General features: G+C 47.1%; 1 protein-coding gene across 1 annotated transcript; it reads right to left on the minus strand.

The window, feature by feature from the left end:
- Window positions 1–2188: 2188 nt before the first annotated feature.
- LOC123045912 (cytochrome c oxidase subunit 6b-3) lies at window positions 2189–5076 on the minus strand. Its single transcript, XM_044469157.1, has 4 exons — window positions 4908–5076; window positions 3558–3646; window positions 3392–3473; window positions 2189–2457 (listed from the first exon to the last, which is right to left on the minus strand). The coding sequence occupies exons 1-4, from the start codon at window positions 4914–4916 to the stop codon at window positions 2404–2406; spliced, it is 234 nt and encodes a 77-aa protein (XP_044325092.1). The 5' UTR covers window positions 4917–5076; the 3' UTR covers window positions 2189–2403.
- Window positions 5077–19747: the final 14671 nt, after the last annotated feature.

Genomic DNA, 19747 nt, shown 5'->3' on the forward strand with positions numbered 1-19747 from the left:
AGTTGCTGTTTAGTTAGTTATTGTCCTCCTCCATTGCTGTTTGTTGTCTCGGCAAGATAAGCTAGCTCAGATTCTACCTGTAGCCAAGCTTAATGTTGTAATGCATGTGGAACTGGAATGAACTAGTACTAAGATATATTGTCCAGTTGCAGCTTGAAACGTGCAGGTTAATTATCACAAGTTAAGTGCAACATAACATGTGCGTCCAGCGTCCACGTGAAAGTCAGAGCAGTCTTAATTTGCCGGGCATATTCGCACGCTTGTACGTGCAGTAGATAGCGCCATTTATTATGTATGATCTGCACCGTATGACTGGGCCCTGTAACGTACTCCCTCCGTTCGAAATTACTTGTCTCGGAAATAAATGTATCTAGATGTATTTTTTTAGATACATTCATTTCCGGGACAAGTAATTCCGAACGGAGGGAGTAGTAATGAAGAGCATGCGCAGCAGCGTTGTTGATATGTTGTGCACCAGCTGACCGGCTCTTGATAGCACGGCCACAACCATGCATACAGAACGAACGCTAGCATGCCCCGGGCCATTCAGACATCAGAACTCACATTAACTAGCAAACGTTTACTGAACCCTGGGAGGAAGATAGTACTCCCTCTGTGAACTTTAGTGCCGTAAAACGTCTTATAAAGGAGTGGTATCTAGCTATGATTGATCGTACCAGTATGCTTTATAAGAGCATCTTTAATAGAAGGTCATATGTAAAAATATCTACTTTTGGATCTTCGAGAGCAGAAAACACTGCTCCAACAGACGATCCATATATAAAAAAATTAGACTATCGCCTCCCGGAGATGTAAAATTGAAAACTTTGTGATGCAAATTTACATCACGAGATACAAGTGATGTAAAACCGCGGCCGCTGCCAAACGACCAAGCGCCACTTCATTCCCCTTCCGCCTCGCGACCGCCCGCCCACGACCGAGCACCAGTCGCCGAAAGTCGCCGCCGCCACCGCCCCAAATCGCCGCCGCCGCCGCCCTAGCTCGCGTCGCCTCCCCCGCCGGAGGGCGTCTCGCAGCCGCCCCGGCGCCACCGTTTCAGGAAGAAGCCGCAGCTGGATTCGCCGACTCCGGCGGTCCGACAGCCCATATAGCTCCGCTCCGCCGGCCGCCGTGCTCCCTTCTCCTTTGCGCCGCCGTCCGCAGCAGCGACCAATCCAACTGTTGGGCATCTTCTTCCACCCCGCGCACAAGGTGTTCGATGGACATGTATAATTTTTTTATGTTGTTTTTAGATGTTTTTTGCAATATGTGCGGCTGCACAGTGGTTGAACAACAGTTGCGCGGCCGCCGGCCGGTTTTGCATCTTTGTTTTGGACCATCTGTTGGAGTTGCTCTTTTTTTTACATCTCCGTTTTGGACCATCTATTGGAGTTGAGCCTTTTTTGAAGATGTAAAAAGCATTTTTTTTGTGCTTCAAATTTGGATCATCACTGGTTTCGACCACCAAAATATGCATCATCTATTAGAGATGCTCTAAACAGAGAACCAAGTCTTGCCTTAAATCACAAGCATGTTCACTGTGTATTGATACGACTTGACAATCCATTCGTCGAGCACAAGTACTCCCTCCATGTCATAATATAAGTGTTTTTTATACTAGTATAGTGTCAAAAACGCTCTTATATTATGATACGGAGGGAGTAGTTTTCTTACATGCTTTATAAGGATTATTTTTTTTGGTTTCCTTATGCTTTTTACTCTTGCAGCACATGTCGCCGTTTACGTATGTTGTGCACCGTATGACTGGGCCTGCAATGATGGGCATGTGCAGTAGCGCTCTTAATATGTTGTGCACCATCTCACTGGGTCTTCGTACGGGCACAACAATGCACACAGAACGAACGCTACTCCAGCCATTCAGAGGTCAGAACTCACATTAACTAGCAAACAGGTCTGCTTCTCAGGCTCGCATCAACCACTGTTTGCTCAACTCTGGGAGGAAAAATAGCATGATCGATCACACGACACAGACTAGCCTGTCCAATATGAGCAGTTTATTCTCTGTAAACAGAAAACCAAGTCCTTTTAACAACAGGTCAAATGCAAATGCAATGCAAGGCATCTTTTCCGGATATTGACATAGCCCCCATTCGGTTCCCCATATAGCTAGCCATTCTAAATCCCAGGACAGGCATGCTTAGGTTAAACAACGGGCAATGAAACCTCATTTCAGAATGTAATTCATTTAATAAATGTGAAAAGGCATGTCCTCAATGACAGAATACATAAGCATGCTGAATTATTTGTGCAACATAGAGAAAAGCATCACTTGCTGTTCTGCAGCGATTGCTGGAAGAGAGTACATGACAGGAGCATAAATTCCAACCACAAGACAGCAGTAGCGCTGACACGAAAGCAATTGAGGAGACTCAAACAGATGATTTAGAGGGGCCCTGCAAATGTCCCGTTCTCCCTCTGCTCGTTCCACTTCTCAACCTGATTCAGTGAGACCAAAAAAAGCTGATGACACTGAAGAAAACAAGGCAATGTTGCTACTGTTAACAATAGAAGTTCCATGAAATTGCTTGCTTTTGAACCAAAGAGAGGTGATAGATATGGTCTAGCACGCAACATCACTCAAGCATTGAGGCATGGAGGAACTGTTCTGCGCGAAGTGTAAAATTCAACATTGATTTTTCAACCCTCAAAAGACTGGTATATGAAATGGTCAGCTGAGGACAAAAAGAATAACTCGAGCAGGCATAGTGAATATGTGATAAATCAAGGTTCGGCATTGTTGTAGCTGTATGATAAATCAAGCAATTGCCAGTTTCCAAAATGGAAGCAACACGAGGCTTCTGATGCGCCTTTTTTTTTCCAGATTCACAAACTATATTCATTTCCTCAGGTCAATTCATTTGCAAGAGAGGTAACAGGTTTATGCTTGTCGAATCCTAATTATTCTACATTAGCAGTTTTTGTTTTTGTTCACTGTGACCTCAGATGCAGTCTGCAAATTGCTGCTACAGATATTATTACTGCTAGAGTATCCAAATAACTTTAAAAGGTTAATAGTAAAGTCAAATAAAGAGAAACTCATGTGCTACTTCCTACCACTACAGAGTCATACACATATACTGGCATAAATAACTAACTTGATTCAGATAGATTTGAAAATTGAGAAGCAATAGTCTAGACTTAGATGTAGTAATTCATGTAATATATTTCTTACCTTCTGGCAAGTTCACTATGCATTGACTATTGCAGTGGAAACAAGGACCATTTAATTCAACTTCTAAAATCTACTGAAAACTAAGACTGTACTGTTTAAAATCAAACATCAACATATAGTGCCTTTGCAATTGAAGGTAATGATAATGGTGGCAGTTATACACTATACAGTATAGCCACAGGGAGCAAAGCCACTCACCCATTCAGCTGGGCAAAGAGATCGGTAGTACTTGGCAAATTTCTCACATTCAGCAGCTTCATCCCCCTTGGCACTCACACACCTAGTTTCATGAAAGTTCACATAGTTAAGAAATGTTGAACATATTTAGCGCATGTAAGTTGTAAAGTTATTGCACCATATATACCTGTGGAACTCAACATAGCGAGTAAAACAGTGTCTAGTTTGGTTGGTTGTAGGAAAGCGGAAGTCAGCAGGTGCTGTTTTAATCTCAATCTGGTAAACAAGCAAAATAATATTGGTAAGCTCGGACGGCATATGGAGCACAAAATAAAAGTAGACAACATTTTGGAAGATGGTTACAAGGTTCAAAACGACAAAAACTTAGAAAAGGGTTATCGGTCAAACTTCCCGATAAACAATAACCAAGGCGGTGAAGTTCTCTAGAGTGAAACATGGATAAAGTTTCCAGCAAACTATCTTGCAGTTCAAGTCAGACGGTGGCATGTATAAGTAAACGGTACGTCTGAATCCGGTACTGCGGTGGTGGTAGAATCTTTTTCTAAACACCACTCACGTTGTACTGCAGATAACAGGAGAACGATAACCAAACCAATCTGACGAATCTCCTAAACATTAAGCATCCAATGCCATCACATATAACACTCATCCGCTGTCTTTCAAACAGGATAACACTGAAATACAGCCCAATCAGGTAGGTTCTGAGTCCATCGTCCCTAATACACCCGACAAACAGTAACCGTTGCATGGTGGTAGAGTTTCCTAGAGTAAAACATGGATAAAGTTTCCAGCAAACATATCTTGCAGTTCAGTCTAATGGTGGCATGTATAAGTAAAATGGCACATCCGGATTCGGTACATGCGGTGGTGGTAGAAGTTTTATCTACATACTACTCTCATTGTACGGCATATAACAAGAGAACGATAACCAGACCAATCCAACGAATCTCCTAAGCATTAAGCATCCAATGGCCATCACATATACCACTCATCCGCTATCTTTAAAACAGGCTAACACTGAAAAACACCACCGCGGCAGATGGGTTCTGACTTCTGAGTCTATCGTCCCTAATTCAACACTGATGACGCACATCAAATCACATTACAGAGCCAGCCAGCCCTGAGAATTCACCTTAAGTTCAAAAAAAGATCTTGGGAATTCAACGTTCCGACTTTTGATCTAGTACGATATAGGATCTACCAGGAAAAATCCGTAAATTACCCAATACAGCAAGACGCTAATCGTGCAAAATGGAACGAAGCCAACCCCACCAATCGCCCAGAATGAATAGGATGCGAAACAGAAGGACCTAGGGTTCAGGACGAACACAGCTATCGCAACCTACATCACGCGCAGATAGGCGCCCCACGGCACAGATCCACGCGGCGAGGAGCCGACCAACTCTAACCGCGGCGCGATCGACGAACCGATGAATGCACCCTGCGCTGTGTTACAGGGTGAGCCGGCAGAAGATTCGTCCGGGAGGGAGAAGGGGATCCTGGAAGGTTCTCTCACCTCGGCCATCTCGTCGGAGGCTGGAGATCGGAGGCGAGGAAGGAATCGCGGCGTCGCGGACCGGACAGACGGGGGCTCGACGGGAAAGGGGAAGAAGGAGGAGTGAGGGGGGGCCTGGTCAAGGCGGAGCTTAATATTCGGAACTGGCCCGTAATAGTTGTGGGCTGTATGGGCCGAGGCAGGCTCGAATGTCCATCGACTATCAGACCTTTCCTTCTTCTAAAAAAACAAAAATCAGACCTTTCCTTTTTTGCAATTAAAATAAACGGCAATTTAAGCATGGCAACCCGAACGTTTTTTATGGCAACTTTAGTCATGTGAGGTTGACAAACATTGCAATTTTCTGAAAAAAACAAACTGAGACAAAGTTTCCATGTCTTAACAACTAAAGTTGACATCCCGCGTCAACTAAAGTTGTCATGTAAAAACGTTCAGGATGAAATGCTTAAAATCCGAAAAACGTTCGGATTTTATCGGGGTCCAAAAGAAATCAGACCTTCAGACCTTTCCTTTCTTCGCTCAAAAAAATCCAAACCCTTTCCAGGTAGTTCTCCTGCTCCGCCTCGCACGTTACAAAGGTCACTTCCATCTTCACCCGCTACACGTGCAACACTTTTTTTCGAGAAATTTGTTGATCTATTCATCAACTCTTATAGCCTGTTTGGTAAACACTCAGATAGGGGAATGAGAGTTTACACAAGGGTGTCGGGGGGGAGAGGGGGGTAGGCATGAGAAGTAGAGTTTTACGCCCATTCCCTTGTTTGGCATATGATGGGAATTAGTGTGGGATAAAATTCTGCTCACGAATTTACAGGGTACCCCCTGCAAAGAAATCAGTGGAAATTGGCTTTCTCAACTCCCATTCCCCTTCCTACTTAAACTCCCATTCCCTCTAATCAAACAGTGAACTTTTAATCTCCTCACCCCTCAACTCCCATTCCCCATCTCTAATCCCCCAACCAAACACGTTGTTAAGGTAGTACAAAAAAGACTAGAAGTAAAATTTACATACAGGTCCATAGACCACCTATCGACGACCACAAGCACTTGAGCAAGCCGAAGGCGCGCCGCCGTCATCGCCCATCCCTTGTCGAAGCCGGGCAAACATTGTTGTAGTAGACAGTCAGGAAGTCATCTTGCTAAGGCCTCATAGGACCACCGCACCAGAACAGCAACCGTCGTCGATGAAGATAAGCATAGACCAGAAGGATCCAACCTGCAGACACACAGACGTAGACGAACGAAGACCGGATCCAGTCAGATCCACCGAAGACAAACGCCGACCGGATCCCTCGAGATCCGCCGGAGACAAACCTCCACACACCTTCTGACGATGCTTGAAACATCACCGAGACATGGGCTAAGTGGGGAGGACCTTATTCCATCTTCAAGAAGCCGCCGCCGTCTCATCTTCTTGAGCATGGCACAAACCCTAACAAAACTCAGAAAAGCATCTCAAAACGAAGCCCTCCCGCCGGCAAGGGTCGGGATCCACCATGCCTCCATGATCCAATGACCATAGAAGATGAGGCGGACCGACGGCGCCGGCGAGAGGCAAGGAAACCCTAGATGAGAGTTTGCACGTGGGTAGGAGCGAAGAGTTACGTGGCGCAATTGGACACTTGTGGCAAACAGATTATTTTGCTCGGATTTTTTTCTCACGCACGGGAGACGCACGGTTGGTTTGTTTGTGCCTTCCGTAGATATGTTTTTTCAAAACATTTATCTTCCGATCCATGCGTCCGAATCATGAATCATTTTCACCTTTTGCATTTTTTACATTGAGATCTTCATAACTATATTCTATTTTGATAAGGTTTGACATTTTCTCCCAAGAAAATATGTGCTTTCAACTAATAGTAACTTGAGCTTCTAAACTTATATTAAATCGTACTTCTAAGTAATGTAATTTATGCTTCCGCAGGGTAAGGTAGAGTTGTGCTTCACTTTTATGAAACACGGTTATGCTTATGCGAAAAAAAGAACTAAAAAGGAAACAAAACAATAGAAACCTAGAAAAAAAACAAAATTCTTGGGAAAAAAACTCAAAAAATGAAAACCAAACAAATCAACACAAAAAGACCCGAAGAAAAACCTTTCAATGGGAGAAGTGCCTAGTGGATGGTAGCGCTAGAACGCTTCTGCATCATAGAGACTGTCAGATGGTACCCTAAAAGGTGCATACGCATGAACACACTAGTCGATAATAAATAGGTATCAAAAACGATAATATATCGTCCATTTAGTCCCCAGGATCTTAGGTGAACTCACACAGATCTTTTGTGAACATAACAAGGAAGCTTTTTTATCATAGTTTACAATGTTTTGCGGGTATACAAAGAAAGTGCACATTTTTTATACACACAAACAACTAAAAACTAATGACTCTAAATGCACACATATCACCGGAAGTACAATGCACCCTGGTGCGTCCATTTTGCATCATGCTTTTATATCAATATTTATTACATTATGGGTTGTTATTACACATTATATCTCAATACTTATGGCTATTCTCTCTTATTTTACAAGGTTTACCATGAAGAGGGGGAATGCCGGCAGCTAGAATTCTGGCTGGAAAAGGAGCAAATATTGAAAACATATTCTGCACAGCTCCAAAAATCATGAAACTCCACGGAAGTCAGTTTTGGAATTATTAAGAATTATTGAGCGAAGAAAGCACAAGAGGGGCCCCACACCCTGGCCAGGAGGGTGGGGGGCGCGCCCCTGTCTCCTGGGCCCCCTGGTGGCCCTCCGGTGCCCATCTTATGCTATATGAAGGCTTTTACCCTGGAAAAAATTAGAGGCAAGCTTACGGGACAAAACTTCGCCGCCACGAAGCGGAACCTTGGTGGAACCAATCTAGGGCTCCGGCAGAGTTGTCCTGCCAGAGAAACTTCCCTCCGGGAGGGGGAAATCATCACCATCTTCATCACCAACGATCCTCTCATCGGGAGGGGGTCAATCTCCATCAACATCTTCACCAGCACCATCTCCTCTCAAACCCTAGTTCATCTCTTGTATCCAATCTTGTATCAAAACCACAAATTGGTACCTGTGGGTTGCTAGTAGTGTTGAGTACTCCTTGTAGTTGATGCTAATTGGTTTATTTGGTGGAAGATCATATGTTCAGATCCTTAATGCATATTATTACTCCTCTGATTATGAGCATGAATATGCTTTGTGAGTAGTTACGTTTGTTCCTGAGGACATGGGGAAGTCTTGCTATTAGTAGTCATGTGAATTTGGTATTCGTTCGATATTTTGATGAGATGTATGTTGTCTTTCCTCTAGTGGTGTTATGTGAACATTGACTACATGACACTTCACCATTATTTGGACCTAGAGGAAGGCATTGGGATTTGGGAAGTAATAAGTAGATGATGGGTTGCTAGAGTGACAGAAGGTTAAACCCTAGTTTATGCGTTGCTTCGTAAGGGGCTGATTTGGATCCATATGTCTAATGTTGTGGTTAGGTTTACCTTAGTACTTCTTTTGTAGTTGCAGATACTTGCAATAGGGGTTAATCATAAGTGGGTTGCTTGTCCAAGTAAGGGCAGTACCCAACCACCGGTCCACCCACATATCAAATTATCAAAGTACCGAACGCGAATCATATGAGCATGATGAAAACTAGCTTGACAATAATTCCCATGTGTCCTCGGGAGCTCTTTTTATAAGAAATTGTCCACGCTTGTCCTTTGCTACAAAAAGGATTGGGCCACCTTGCTGCACTTTATTTACTTTCATTGCTCGTTACCCGTTACAATTTATCTTATCACAAAACTATCTGTTACCTACAATTTCAGTGCTTGCAGAGAAAACCTTACTGAAAACCACTTGTCATTTCCTTTTGCTCCTCGTTGGGTTCGACACTTTTACTTATCGAAAGGACTACGATAGATCCCCTATACTTGTGGGTCATCAAGACTCTTTTATGGCGCCGTTGCTGGGGAGTGAAGCGCCTTTGGTGAGTGGAACTTGGTAAGGAAACATTTACATAGTGTGCTAAAAAAATTTGTCACTTGTTACTATGGAAACTAATCCTTTGAGGGGCTTGTTCGGGGTATCTTCACCCCGACCAGAAGAGCAAAGAGTTGCTCCTCAACCTACTAAACCTACTGAAAACATTTACTTTGAGATTCCTTCGGGTATGATAGAGAAACTGCTAGCTAATCCCTTTGCAGGAGATGGAACATTGCATCCCGATTTACACCTTATCTTTGTGGATGAAGTTTGTGGATTATTTAAGCTTGCAGGTATCCCCGATGATGTTGTCAAGAGGAAGGTCTTCCCTTTATCTTTGAAGGGAGATGCATTGACATGGTATTGGCTATGTGATGATACGGGATCTTGGAATTATAAACGATTGAAGTTGGAATTTCACCAGAAGTTCTATCCTATGCATCTTGTTCATCGTGATCGTAGTTACATATATAATTCCTGGCCTCATGAAGGAGAAAGCATCGCTCAAGCTTGGGGGAGGCTTAAGTCAATGTTATATTCATGCCCCAATCATGAGCTCTCAAGAGAAATGATTATTCAAAAAATTTATGCTCGGCTTTCTCCCAATGATCGCAACATGCTCGATACTTCCTGTGTTGGTTCTTATATGTTGAAGACTATTGAATTCAAATGGGACTTATTGGAAAGAATTAAACCCAACTCTGAAGATTGGGGTTCCGACGATGGTAAGGAATCAGGTATGACACCTAAGTTTGATTGTGTTAAATCTTTTATGGATACCGATGCTTTTCGTGGATTTAGCGCTAAATATGGACTTGACTCTGAGATAGTAGTTTCTTTCTGTTAATCTTTTGCTACTCACGTTGATCTCCCTAAGGAGAAGTGGTTTAAATATAATCCTCCAATTGAAGTAAAAGTAGTTGCACCTATTACAGTTGAAGAAAAGACTATCACTTATAATGATCCTATTGTTCCTACTACTTATGTTGAGAAACCTCCTTTTCCTGTTAGGATAAAGGATCATGCTAAAACTTCGACTGTTGTTCGTAAGAGTAATACTAGGACTTATACACCTCCTGAGCAAATCAAAGTTGAACCTAGTATTGCTATGGTTAAAGATATCTTGGATGGTAATTTAGATGGGCATGTTATCTATTTCTATGTTGAGACTGCTAATATTGTTAGACAAGATGCTAAGATACATAGACCTGTTGTAGGCATGCCTATTATTTCTGTTAAAATAGGAGATCATTGTTATCATGGCTTATGTGACATGGGTGCTAGTGCTAGTGCAATACCCTATGACTTTTATAAAGAAATTATGCATAATATTGCACCAGCTGAAATAGAAGATATTGATGTTACCATTAAGCTTGCTAATAGGGACACCATTAAACCAGTAGGGATTGGTAGAGATGTCGAATCTTGTGTGGGAAGGTCAAATATCCTGCTGATTTTCTTGTTCTTGGTTCCCCACAAGATGATTTTTGTCCCATTATTTTTGGTAGACCCTTCTTGAATACTGTTAATGCTAGGATTGATTGTGAAAAGGATACTGCTACAATTGGTTTAGAGGATGTGTCTCATGAGTTTAATTTTGCTAAGTTTCATAGACAACCTCGTGATAGAGAATCATCTAGTAAGGATGAGATTATTGGTCTTGCTTCTATTGCTGTGCCTCCTACTGATCCGTTAGAACAATATTTGCTAGACCATGAAAATGATATGTTTATGAAGGAAAGAAGGAAAATAGATGAAGTGTTCCTTCAACAGGAACCTATTCTGAAACACAACCTACCCGTTGAAATGCTAGGGGATCTCCCTCCACCCAACGGTGATCCTGTCGGAGTAATGGGCCACGGGTAGGCTAACCCGAGCCCCAGAACCTTTCAAGACATTGGGATAAGTAGCGCCGCTTATGCCGAGTCCTAGGGACGACTCCAAGATGTGTCGAGTCCCAGGCGACGACTCCAAGTTATGCCGAGTCCCAGGGACGACTCCAAGATGTGCCGAGTCCCAGGAGACGACTCCAAGTTATGCCGAGTCCCAGGGACGACTCCAAGATGTGCTGAGTCCCAGGCGGAGACTCCAAGATAAGCCGACTCATGACCGGCGACTTCCAGAGAGGCCGGCTATGGAGAGTTGGCCCGCGACTCCACCCTCGTCTCGAAGGGCGAGGAGGGGTACGGCCACAGCGTGGCCGTCCCCCCTGCTTACAAGGGGTCGGCATGGCTACAGTAAGCCATATCGCTGAAGATCTCTGGCGAGGCGTGGCACTGTTGCCATGCCTGCCCTGACCTCAGCCACAGTGGGCGGCGCACTGTGCCCACGACGCCTGCCTATACGACCCAAAGACGGTGGGGCCGCCTGTCAGTGGGTAGATAGAAGACGGCACGAGCGCCCTGAAGACGGACCCGTGGGAGTCGGCCCCCTGGAGTCGGCCGACCCCTCCCACAGGCCCCGCGCGCCATTAACCAGACAAGATGGGGAATGGCGACAGTGAACGCACGCCAGACGGCGGCGCTGTTGCCATGACCACATGACCAAGCTAGTGTCATCAGGAGTACTGCTACAGTATCAGGCCTGTCCGCGGGGCCCACCAGTCGGCAGGCCCCAGTAGTCGGCAGAGAGGACGATGGCCTGAGAGACAGACGGCTGGGCCCCGTGCCCAGCCAAATTACCATTGTACCCCTGGGGGGTAGGCCTATATAAACCCCCTAGGAAGCCCATGCAAAGGGTTCGGACCCAGATAGAGATAGACCTTAGAGCATAGGAAGGAGAGAGCTAGCCTTGCCCTCTCCCACCTCCAGAAACAGCTCCAGGAGCACCATTGTAACCACTTTGCCATAGTGACCATGCGGAGACCCCGCAGAGCAGCAGTAGGGGTGTTATCTCCTCGGAGAACCCTGAAGCTGGGTAAGTTCCGCCGGCGTGCATGTCTTCGCCTCATCTCGCTTCCGGGCACCGGCGACGTTCTACTCGCTTCCACCATGATAAGCCATCCTTTGTCATATGTCATACCCAACCCCCGACATTTGGCGCCCACCGTGGGGCGAGGTGCACCGTCGTCCGGAGACCTGCTCTGGATGGGAACCCTTTTCCTCCCTGGCGAGCGCAGCCAGCCCGGCACGCCAGATGGAGCCTGCACCGATGTACTACACGACGCTGAGATCGCCTGCGTGGCCAGCTGCCTCACCGAGCTTATCGGTGAGGTTCTCCTCTCCGACGAGCCTGCGTCCGACGCAGGCACAAGCGGCCCCGAGATCCTCCTCGCGGGTCTCCTCGACCAGCTCCACATCGCTGGCAAGCCTGTCGTGGACCTGGAGTCCATAGGATCCACCGACCCGATGCTGGTCGACTCCGACATCGCGTCGCTCGACGCATTTCCCACCAACATGGTGGTCTACGATGAGCCGCTCCCTTGCGCGGGGAGCGGCGGAAGCACCGTCATGGAGGTCCTCGTCCTCGATCACGGCGAGTGTTCCGGTGAAGGAGCACACGACCCGCTCGACGCGGCTCTGCGAGACCTCACCGCGCCGATTCCGGGAGACGCTGACGCCGAGACGCTGGAGGCACGCCGCCTTCAGCTGATCGAGGGCGCGAAGAAGTTGGCAAGCATGAGGCGCTTGTCAGAAGCCTACCAGCGCGAGATGGATCACGCCGTGGGCGGCTCGCCGGCTCTGACAGGGCCTAGCTGCCTAGGCGCGGTCCGGCAACGCGGCGCGTCAATCGCCAACTTGTTCGGGGTCGATCGCCCTGTGTATGCCACGCCCGCAAAGAACATCCGCGCCGCCCAGGCGGCGGCAGACGAGCTCGACAACTTCGAGGGCGAAGAGCACCGCATGATGACGGAGCGAGTTCAGCAGCTCCTCGATGCGGCTGCCACGCAGAACGAAGCGGGCTGCCGCACGGAGGCACCGCAGCGACAAAACGATGACCTGCCACCCCGCCGAGACCAAGGCGCGACGTCTCGGACGCCGACTGGCGGGGCCCGCGAAAAGAAGGACAAGGAGCCGGCTGTCAGCCATAGTCGGACTCGCATCACCATCGAGCACGACCAAGACGGCCGCCCCAAGGCGGTGGAACGGCGGGACGACTATCTGCCTCCCCCTCCTCGCAGAGAAAGGCGAATCTCCCCGCCGCCCGTGGAACATCCGACTCTCGGCGACCGTCTTGGCCACCGAGAGGGAGTCGGAGAGAACGATGCCCGCCACCGGATCGACCGACTCCACCGGTCCCTGGCGCTGGAAGAAGAAAACGAGTTGGGTCCTCCCTGTTTTGGACCCCGCATCTGGGATGAGCCCTTCCCCAAAGGGTTCACGCTCCCCCGAGACACGCCCAAATATACCGGCACCGTGAAGCCGGAGGACTGGCTGATCGATTACTCCACAGCCGTCAATAGAGCGAACGGCAACAAGCGTGTTGCCATAAGATATGTCCCGCTCATGCTCCAGGGCTTGGCCCGGACATGGTTGAATAGTCTAAAGCCTCGCAGCATCAACAGCTGGGTTGACTTCACTGAGGCCTTCGTCCGCAACTTCACAAGCACGTACAAGCGACCTCCCAAGCCTCGTCAACTCTCCTTGTGCGTGCAAGGTCCCGACGAGTCCACTCGCGACAACCTCACGCGCTGGGGCGAGCTCCGGAACTCCTGCGAGGGCGTGCATGAGGTGCAGGCTATCGAGTACTTTACTGCCGGGTGCAGAGAAGGCACCCTCCTCAAGCACAAGCTTCTCTGCGACGAGCCGGAGACCCTCGATGAACTGTTGATCATAGCAGACAAGTACGCCACGGTCGACTCCTCCATGAAGGCGGAGATTCAAGTCAGTGCGACTGGCAAAGTCGTCCCTCAGGCTCCGAGAACTCCGGCTGGGGATGCAAGTCGGCGGCAACAGCAGAACGACCACCAGCGCAAGGCCCCGCAGCCGGCTTCCAACAGCCGGCAAGTGCCGACAGTCGAAGACCAACGGCCGGAGGGACCGCCTCCGGCAAAGCGGCAGAAGGGCGGCAAGTCCAACTGGTTGCCGATCTTCTCCTACGAGCAGACCTTGGATGGCCCCTGCAAGTTCCACAGCGGTGCAAAGCCGTCAAACCACACCACCCGGAAATGCCACTAGCTGACCAGAATCGCCAAGGGAGACGGCCTACTCCCTCCCCCGCCTGCTGGGCCGCCTCCACCACAGCCGCCCCAGCAGCCGGCTGTCAGGCCAGTCGGCGCGATACAAGACGAGTTCCCAGATGAGCACGGAGCCTATGTGGTGTTCACTAGTGTGGCAGATGATCGGCGCAGCAGGCGCCAACAGCAGCAAGAGGTGAACGCAGTCGCGTCAAGCACTCCAGAATTAATGCACTGGTCCGAAAGGCCCATTAGTTGGAGCAGAGCCGATCACCCAGAGGTGATGCCGAGTCCAGGCTCCTACGCCTTGGTCTTAGGCGCCACACTCGCCACAGATAGGCGGGCCGCTCGCTTCTCGCGAGTGCTGATAGACGGAGGCAGCAGTATCAACATCCTGTACAAGGATACGATGGAGAAGTTAGGAATCAAGCAAAGACAGCTTTAGAGCAGCCGGACTGTGTTCACGGAATTGTTCCTGGCCTTTCCTGCTCACCAATTGGCAAGATCCTGATAGACGTCCTCTTTGGGGACAAAGATCATTTCCGCCGAGAGCCAATTTGGTTTGAAGTGGTGGACCTTGAAAGCCCGTACCATGTGTTGCTTGGCCGACCAGCTTTGGCCAAGTTCATGGCAGTCCCCCACTACGCTGAAGGAAATATGCCCTAGAGGCAATAATAAAGTTATTATTTATTTCCTTATAATCATGATAAATGTTTATTATTCATGCTAGAATTGTATTTACCGGAAACATAATACATGTGTGAATACATAGACAAACAGAGTGTCACTAGTATGCCTCTACTTGACTAGCTCGTTAATCAAAGATGGTTATGTTTCCTAACCATGAACAATGAGTTGTTATTTGATTAACGAGGTCACATCATTAGTAGAATGATCTGATTGACATGACCCATTCCATTAGCTTAGCACCCGATCGTTTAGTATGTTGCTATTGCTTTCTTCATGACTTATACATGTTCCTATGACTATGAGATTATGCAACTCCCGTTTACCGGAGGAACACTTTGGGTACTACCAAACGTCACAACGTAACTGGGTGATTATAAAGGAGTACTACAGGTGTCTCCAATGATCGATGTTGGGTTGGCGTATTTCGAGATTAGGATTTGTCACTCCGATTGTCGGAGAGGTATCTCTGGGCCCTCTCGGTAATACACATCACATAAGCCTTGCAAGCATTACAACTAATATGTTAGTTGTGAGATGATGTATTACGGAACGAGTAAAGAGACTTGCCGGTAACGATATTGAACTAGGTATTGGATACCGACGATCGAATCTCGGGCAAGTAACATACCGATGACAAAGGGAACAACGTATGTTGTTATGCGGTCTGACCGATAAAGATCTTCGTAGAATATGTAGGAGCCAATATGGGCATCCAGGTCCCGCTATTGGTTATTGACCAGAGACATGTCTCGGTCATGTCTACATTGTTCTCGAACCCGTAGGGTCCGCACGCTTAAGGTTACGATGACAGTTATATTATGAGTTTATGCATTTTGATGTACCGAAGGTTGTTCGGAGTCCCGGATGTGATCACGGACATGACGAGGAGTCTCGAAATGGTCGAGACATAAAGATTGATATATTGGAAGCCTATGTTTGGACATCGGAAGTGTTCCGGGTGAAATCGGGATTTTACCGGGTTACCGGGAGGTTACCGGAACCCCCCGGGAACCACATGGGCCTTCATGGGCCTTAGTGGAAAGGAGAAAAGGGCAGCCCAAGGGGGCTGCGCGCCTCCCCCCTTCCCCTAGTCCTATTAGGACTAGGAGAGGTGGCCGGCCACCCCTCTCCCTCTTTCCCCCTTGGGAATCCTAATTGGAATAGGATTGGAGGGGAGTCCTACTCCCGGTAGGAGTAGGACTCCTCCTGCGCCTCCTCCTCCTGGCCGGCGCACCCTCCCCCCTTGGCTCCTTTATATACTGAGGCAGGGGCACCTCTAAACACACAAGTTGACACAAGTTGATCCACGTGATCAATTCCTTAGCCGTGTGCGGTGCCCCCTGCCCCCTGCCACGACGCCTTATGAACTGTGGTTTGGCAAGAAACCAAAGTTGTCGTTTCTTAAAGTTTGGGGCTGCGATGCTTATGTGAAAAAACTTCAAACTGATAAGCTCGAACCCAAATCGGAGAAATGTGTCTTCATAGGATACCCAAAGGAAACTGTTGGGTACACCTTCTATCACAGATCCGAAGGCAAAACATTCGTTGCTAAGAATGGATCATTTCTAGAGAAGGAGTTTCTCTCGAAAGAAGTGAGTGGGAGGAAAGTAGAACTTGACGAGGTAACTGTACCTGCTCCCTTACTGGAAAGTAGTTCATCACAGAAAACTGTTTCAGTGACACCTACACCGGTTAGTGAGGAAGCCAATGATAATGATCATGAAACTTCAGATCAAGATACTACTGAACCACGTAGATCAACCAGAGTAAGATCCGCGCCAGAGTGGTACGGAAATCCTGTTCTGGAAGTCATGCTACTAGATCATGATGAACCTACGAACTATGAAGAAGCGATGGTGAGCCCAGATTCCGCAAAGTGGCTTGAAGCCATGAAATCTGAGATGGGATCCATGTATGAGAACAAAGTATGGACTTTGGTTGACTTGCCCAATGATCGGCAAGCAATTGAGAATAAATGGATCTTTAAGAAGAAGACTGACGCTGATGGTAATGTTACTGTCTACAAAGCTCGACTTGTCGCAAAAGGTTTTCGACAAGTTCAAGGGATTGACTACGATGAGACCTTCTCACCCGTAGCGATGCTTAAGTCCGTCCGAATCATGTTAGCGATTGCCGCATTTAATGATTATGAAATTTGGCAGATGGATGTCAAAACTGCATTCCTGAATGGATTTCTGGAAGAAGAGTTGTATATGATGCAACCAGAAGGTTTTGTCGATCCAAAGGGAGCTAACAAAGTGTGCAAGCTCCAGCGATCCATTTATGGACTGGTGCAAGCCTCTCGGAGTTGGAATAAACGTTTTGATAGTGTGATCAAAGCATTTGGTTTTATACAGACTTTCGGAGAAGCCTGTATTTACAAGAAAGTGAGTGGGAGCTCTGTAGCATTTCTGATATTATATGTGGATGACATATTACTGATTGGAAATGATATAGAATTTCTGGATAGCATAAAGGGATACTTGAATAAAAGTTTTTCAATGAAAGACCTCGGAGAAGCTGCTTACATATTAGGCATTAAGATCTATAGAGATAGATCAAGACGCTTAATTGGACTTTCACAAAACACATACCTTGACAAAATTTTGAAGAAATTCAAAATGGATCAAGCGAAGAAAGGGTTCTTGCCTGTGTTACAAGGTGTGAAATTGAGTAAGACTCAATGCCCGACCACTGCAGAAGATAGAGAGAATATGAAAGATGTTCCCTATGCATCTGCCATAGGCTCTATCATGTATGCAATGCTGTGTACCAGACCTGATGTGTGCCTTGCTATAAGTTTAGCAGGGAGGTACCAAAGTAATCCAGGAGTGGATCACTGGACAGCGGTCAAGAACATCCTGAAATACCTGAAAAGGACTAAGGATATGTTTCTCGTATATGGAGGTGACAAAGAGCTCACCGTAAAAGGTTACGTTGATGCAAGCTTTAACACTGATCCGGACGATTCTAAATCGCAAACCGGATACGTGTTTACATTAAACGGTGGAGCTGTCAGTTGGTGCAGTTCTAAACAAAGCGTTGTAGCGGGATCTACATGTGAAGCGGAATACATAGCTGCTTCGGAAGCAGCAAATGAAGGAGTCTGGATGAAGGAGTTCATATCCGATCTAGGTGTCATACCTAGTGCATCGGGTCCAATGAAAATCTTTTGTGACAATACTGGTGCAATTGCCTTAGCAAAGGAATCCAGATTTCACAAAAGGACCAAACACATCAAGAGACGCTTCAACTCCATCCGGGATCTAGTCCAGGTGGGAGACATAGAGATTTGCAAGATATATACGGATCTGAATGTTGCAGACCCGTTGACTAAGCCTCTTCCACGAGCAAAACATGATCAGCACCAAGGCTCCATGGGTGTTAGAATCATTACAGTGTAATCTAGATTATTGACTCTAGTGCAAGTGGGAGACTGAAGGAAATATGCCCTAGAGGCAATAATAAATTTATTATTTATTTCCTTATAATCATGATAAATGTTTATTATTCATGCTAGAATTGTATTTACCGGAAACATAATACATGTGTGAATACATAGACAAACAGAGTGTCACTAGTATGCCTCTACTTGACTAGCTCGTTAATCAAAGATGGTTATGTTTCCTAACCATGAACAATGAGTTGTTATTTGATTAACGAGGTCACATCATTAGTAGAATGATCTGATTGACATGACCCATTCCATTAGCTTAGCACCCGATCGTTTAGTGTGTTGCTATTGCTTTCTTCATGACTTATACATGTTCCTATGACTATGAGATTATGCAACTCCCGTTTACCGGAGGAACACTTTGGGTACTACCAAACGTCACAACGTAACTGGGTGATTATAAAGGAGTACTACAGGTGTCTCCAATGGTCGATGTTGGGTTGGCGTATTTCGAGATTAGGATTTGTCACTCCGATTGATGGAGAGGTATCTCTGGGCCCTCTCGGTAATACACATCACATAAGCCTTGCAAGCATTGCAACTAATATGTTAGTTGTGAGATGATGTATTACGGAACGAGTAAAGAGACTTGCCGATAACGAGATTGAACTAGGTATTGGATACCGACGATCGAATCTCGGGCAAGTAACATACCGATGACAAAGGGAACAACGTATGTTGTTATGCGGTCTGACCGATAAAGATCTTCGTAGAATATGTAGGAGCCAATATGGGCATCCAGGTCCCGCTATTGGTTATTAACCAGAGACGTGTCTCGGTCATGTCTACATTGTTCTCGAACCCGTAGGGTCCGCACGCTTAAGGTAACGATGACAGTAATATTATGAGTTTATGCATTTTGATGTACCGAAGGTTGTTCGGAGTCCCGGATGTGATCACGGACATGACGAGGAGTCTCAAAATGGTCGAGACGTAAAGATTGATATATTGGAAGCCTATGTTTGGACATCGGAAGTGTTCCGGGTGAAATCGGGATTTTACCGGGTTACCGGGAGGGTTACCGGAACCCCCCGGGAGCCATATGGGCCTTCATGGGCCTTAGTGGAAAGGAGAAAGGGGCAGCCCAAGGTGGCTGCGCCTCTTCCCCCTCCCCTAGTCCTATTAGGACTAGGAGAAGGTGGCCGGCCCCCCCTCTCTCCCTTCCCCTCCGAGGAATCCTAGTTGGACTAGGATTGGGGGGAGGAATCCTACTCCCAGAGGGAGTAGGACTCTCCTGCGCCTCCCTCTATGGCCGGCCAGCCTCCCCCCCTCTACTCCTTTATATACGGAGGCAGGGGCACCTCTAAACACACAAGTTGACACAAGTTGATCCACGTGATCGATTCCTTAGCCGTGTGCGGTGCCCCCTGCCACCATATTCCTCGATAATACTGTAGTGGAGTTTAGGCGAAGCCCTGCTGCTGTAGTTCATCAAGATCGTCACCACGCCGTCGTGCTGACGGAACTCTTCCCCGACACTTTGCTGGATCGGAGTCCGGGGATCGTCATCGAGCTGAACGTGTGCTCGAACTCGGAGGTGCCGTAGTTTCGGTGCTTGATCGGTTGGATCGTGAAGACGTACAACTACTTCCTCCACGTCGTGTCATCGCTTCC

Source organism: Triticum aestivum, chromosome 2B (assembly GCF_018294505.1).
Source record: "Triticum aestivum cultivar Chinese Spring chromosome 2B, IWGSC CS RefSeq v2.1, whole genome shotgun sequence".
Lineage (NCBI taxonomy): Eukaryota > Viridiplantae > Streptophyta > Magnoliopsida > Poales > Poaceae > Triticum > Triticum aestivum.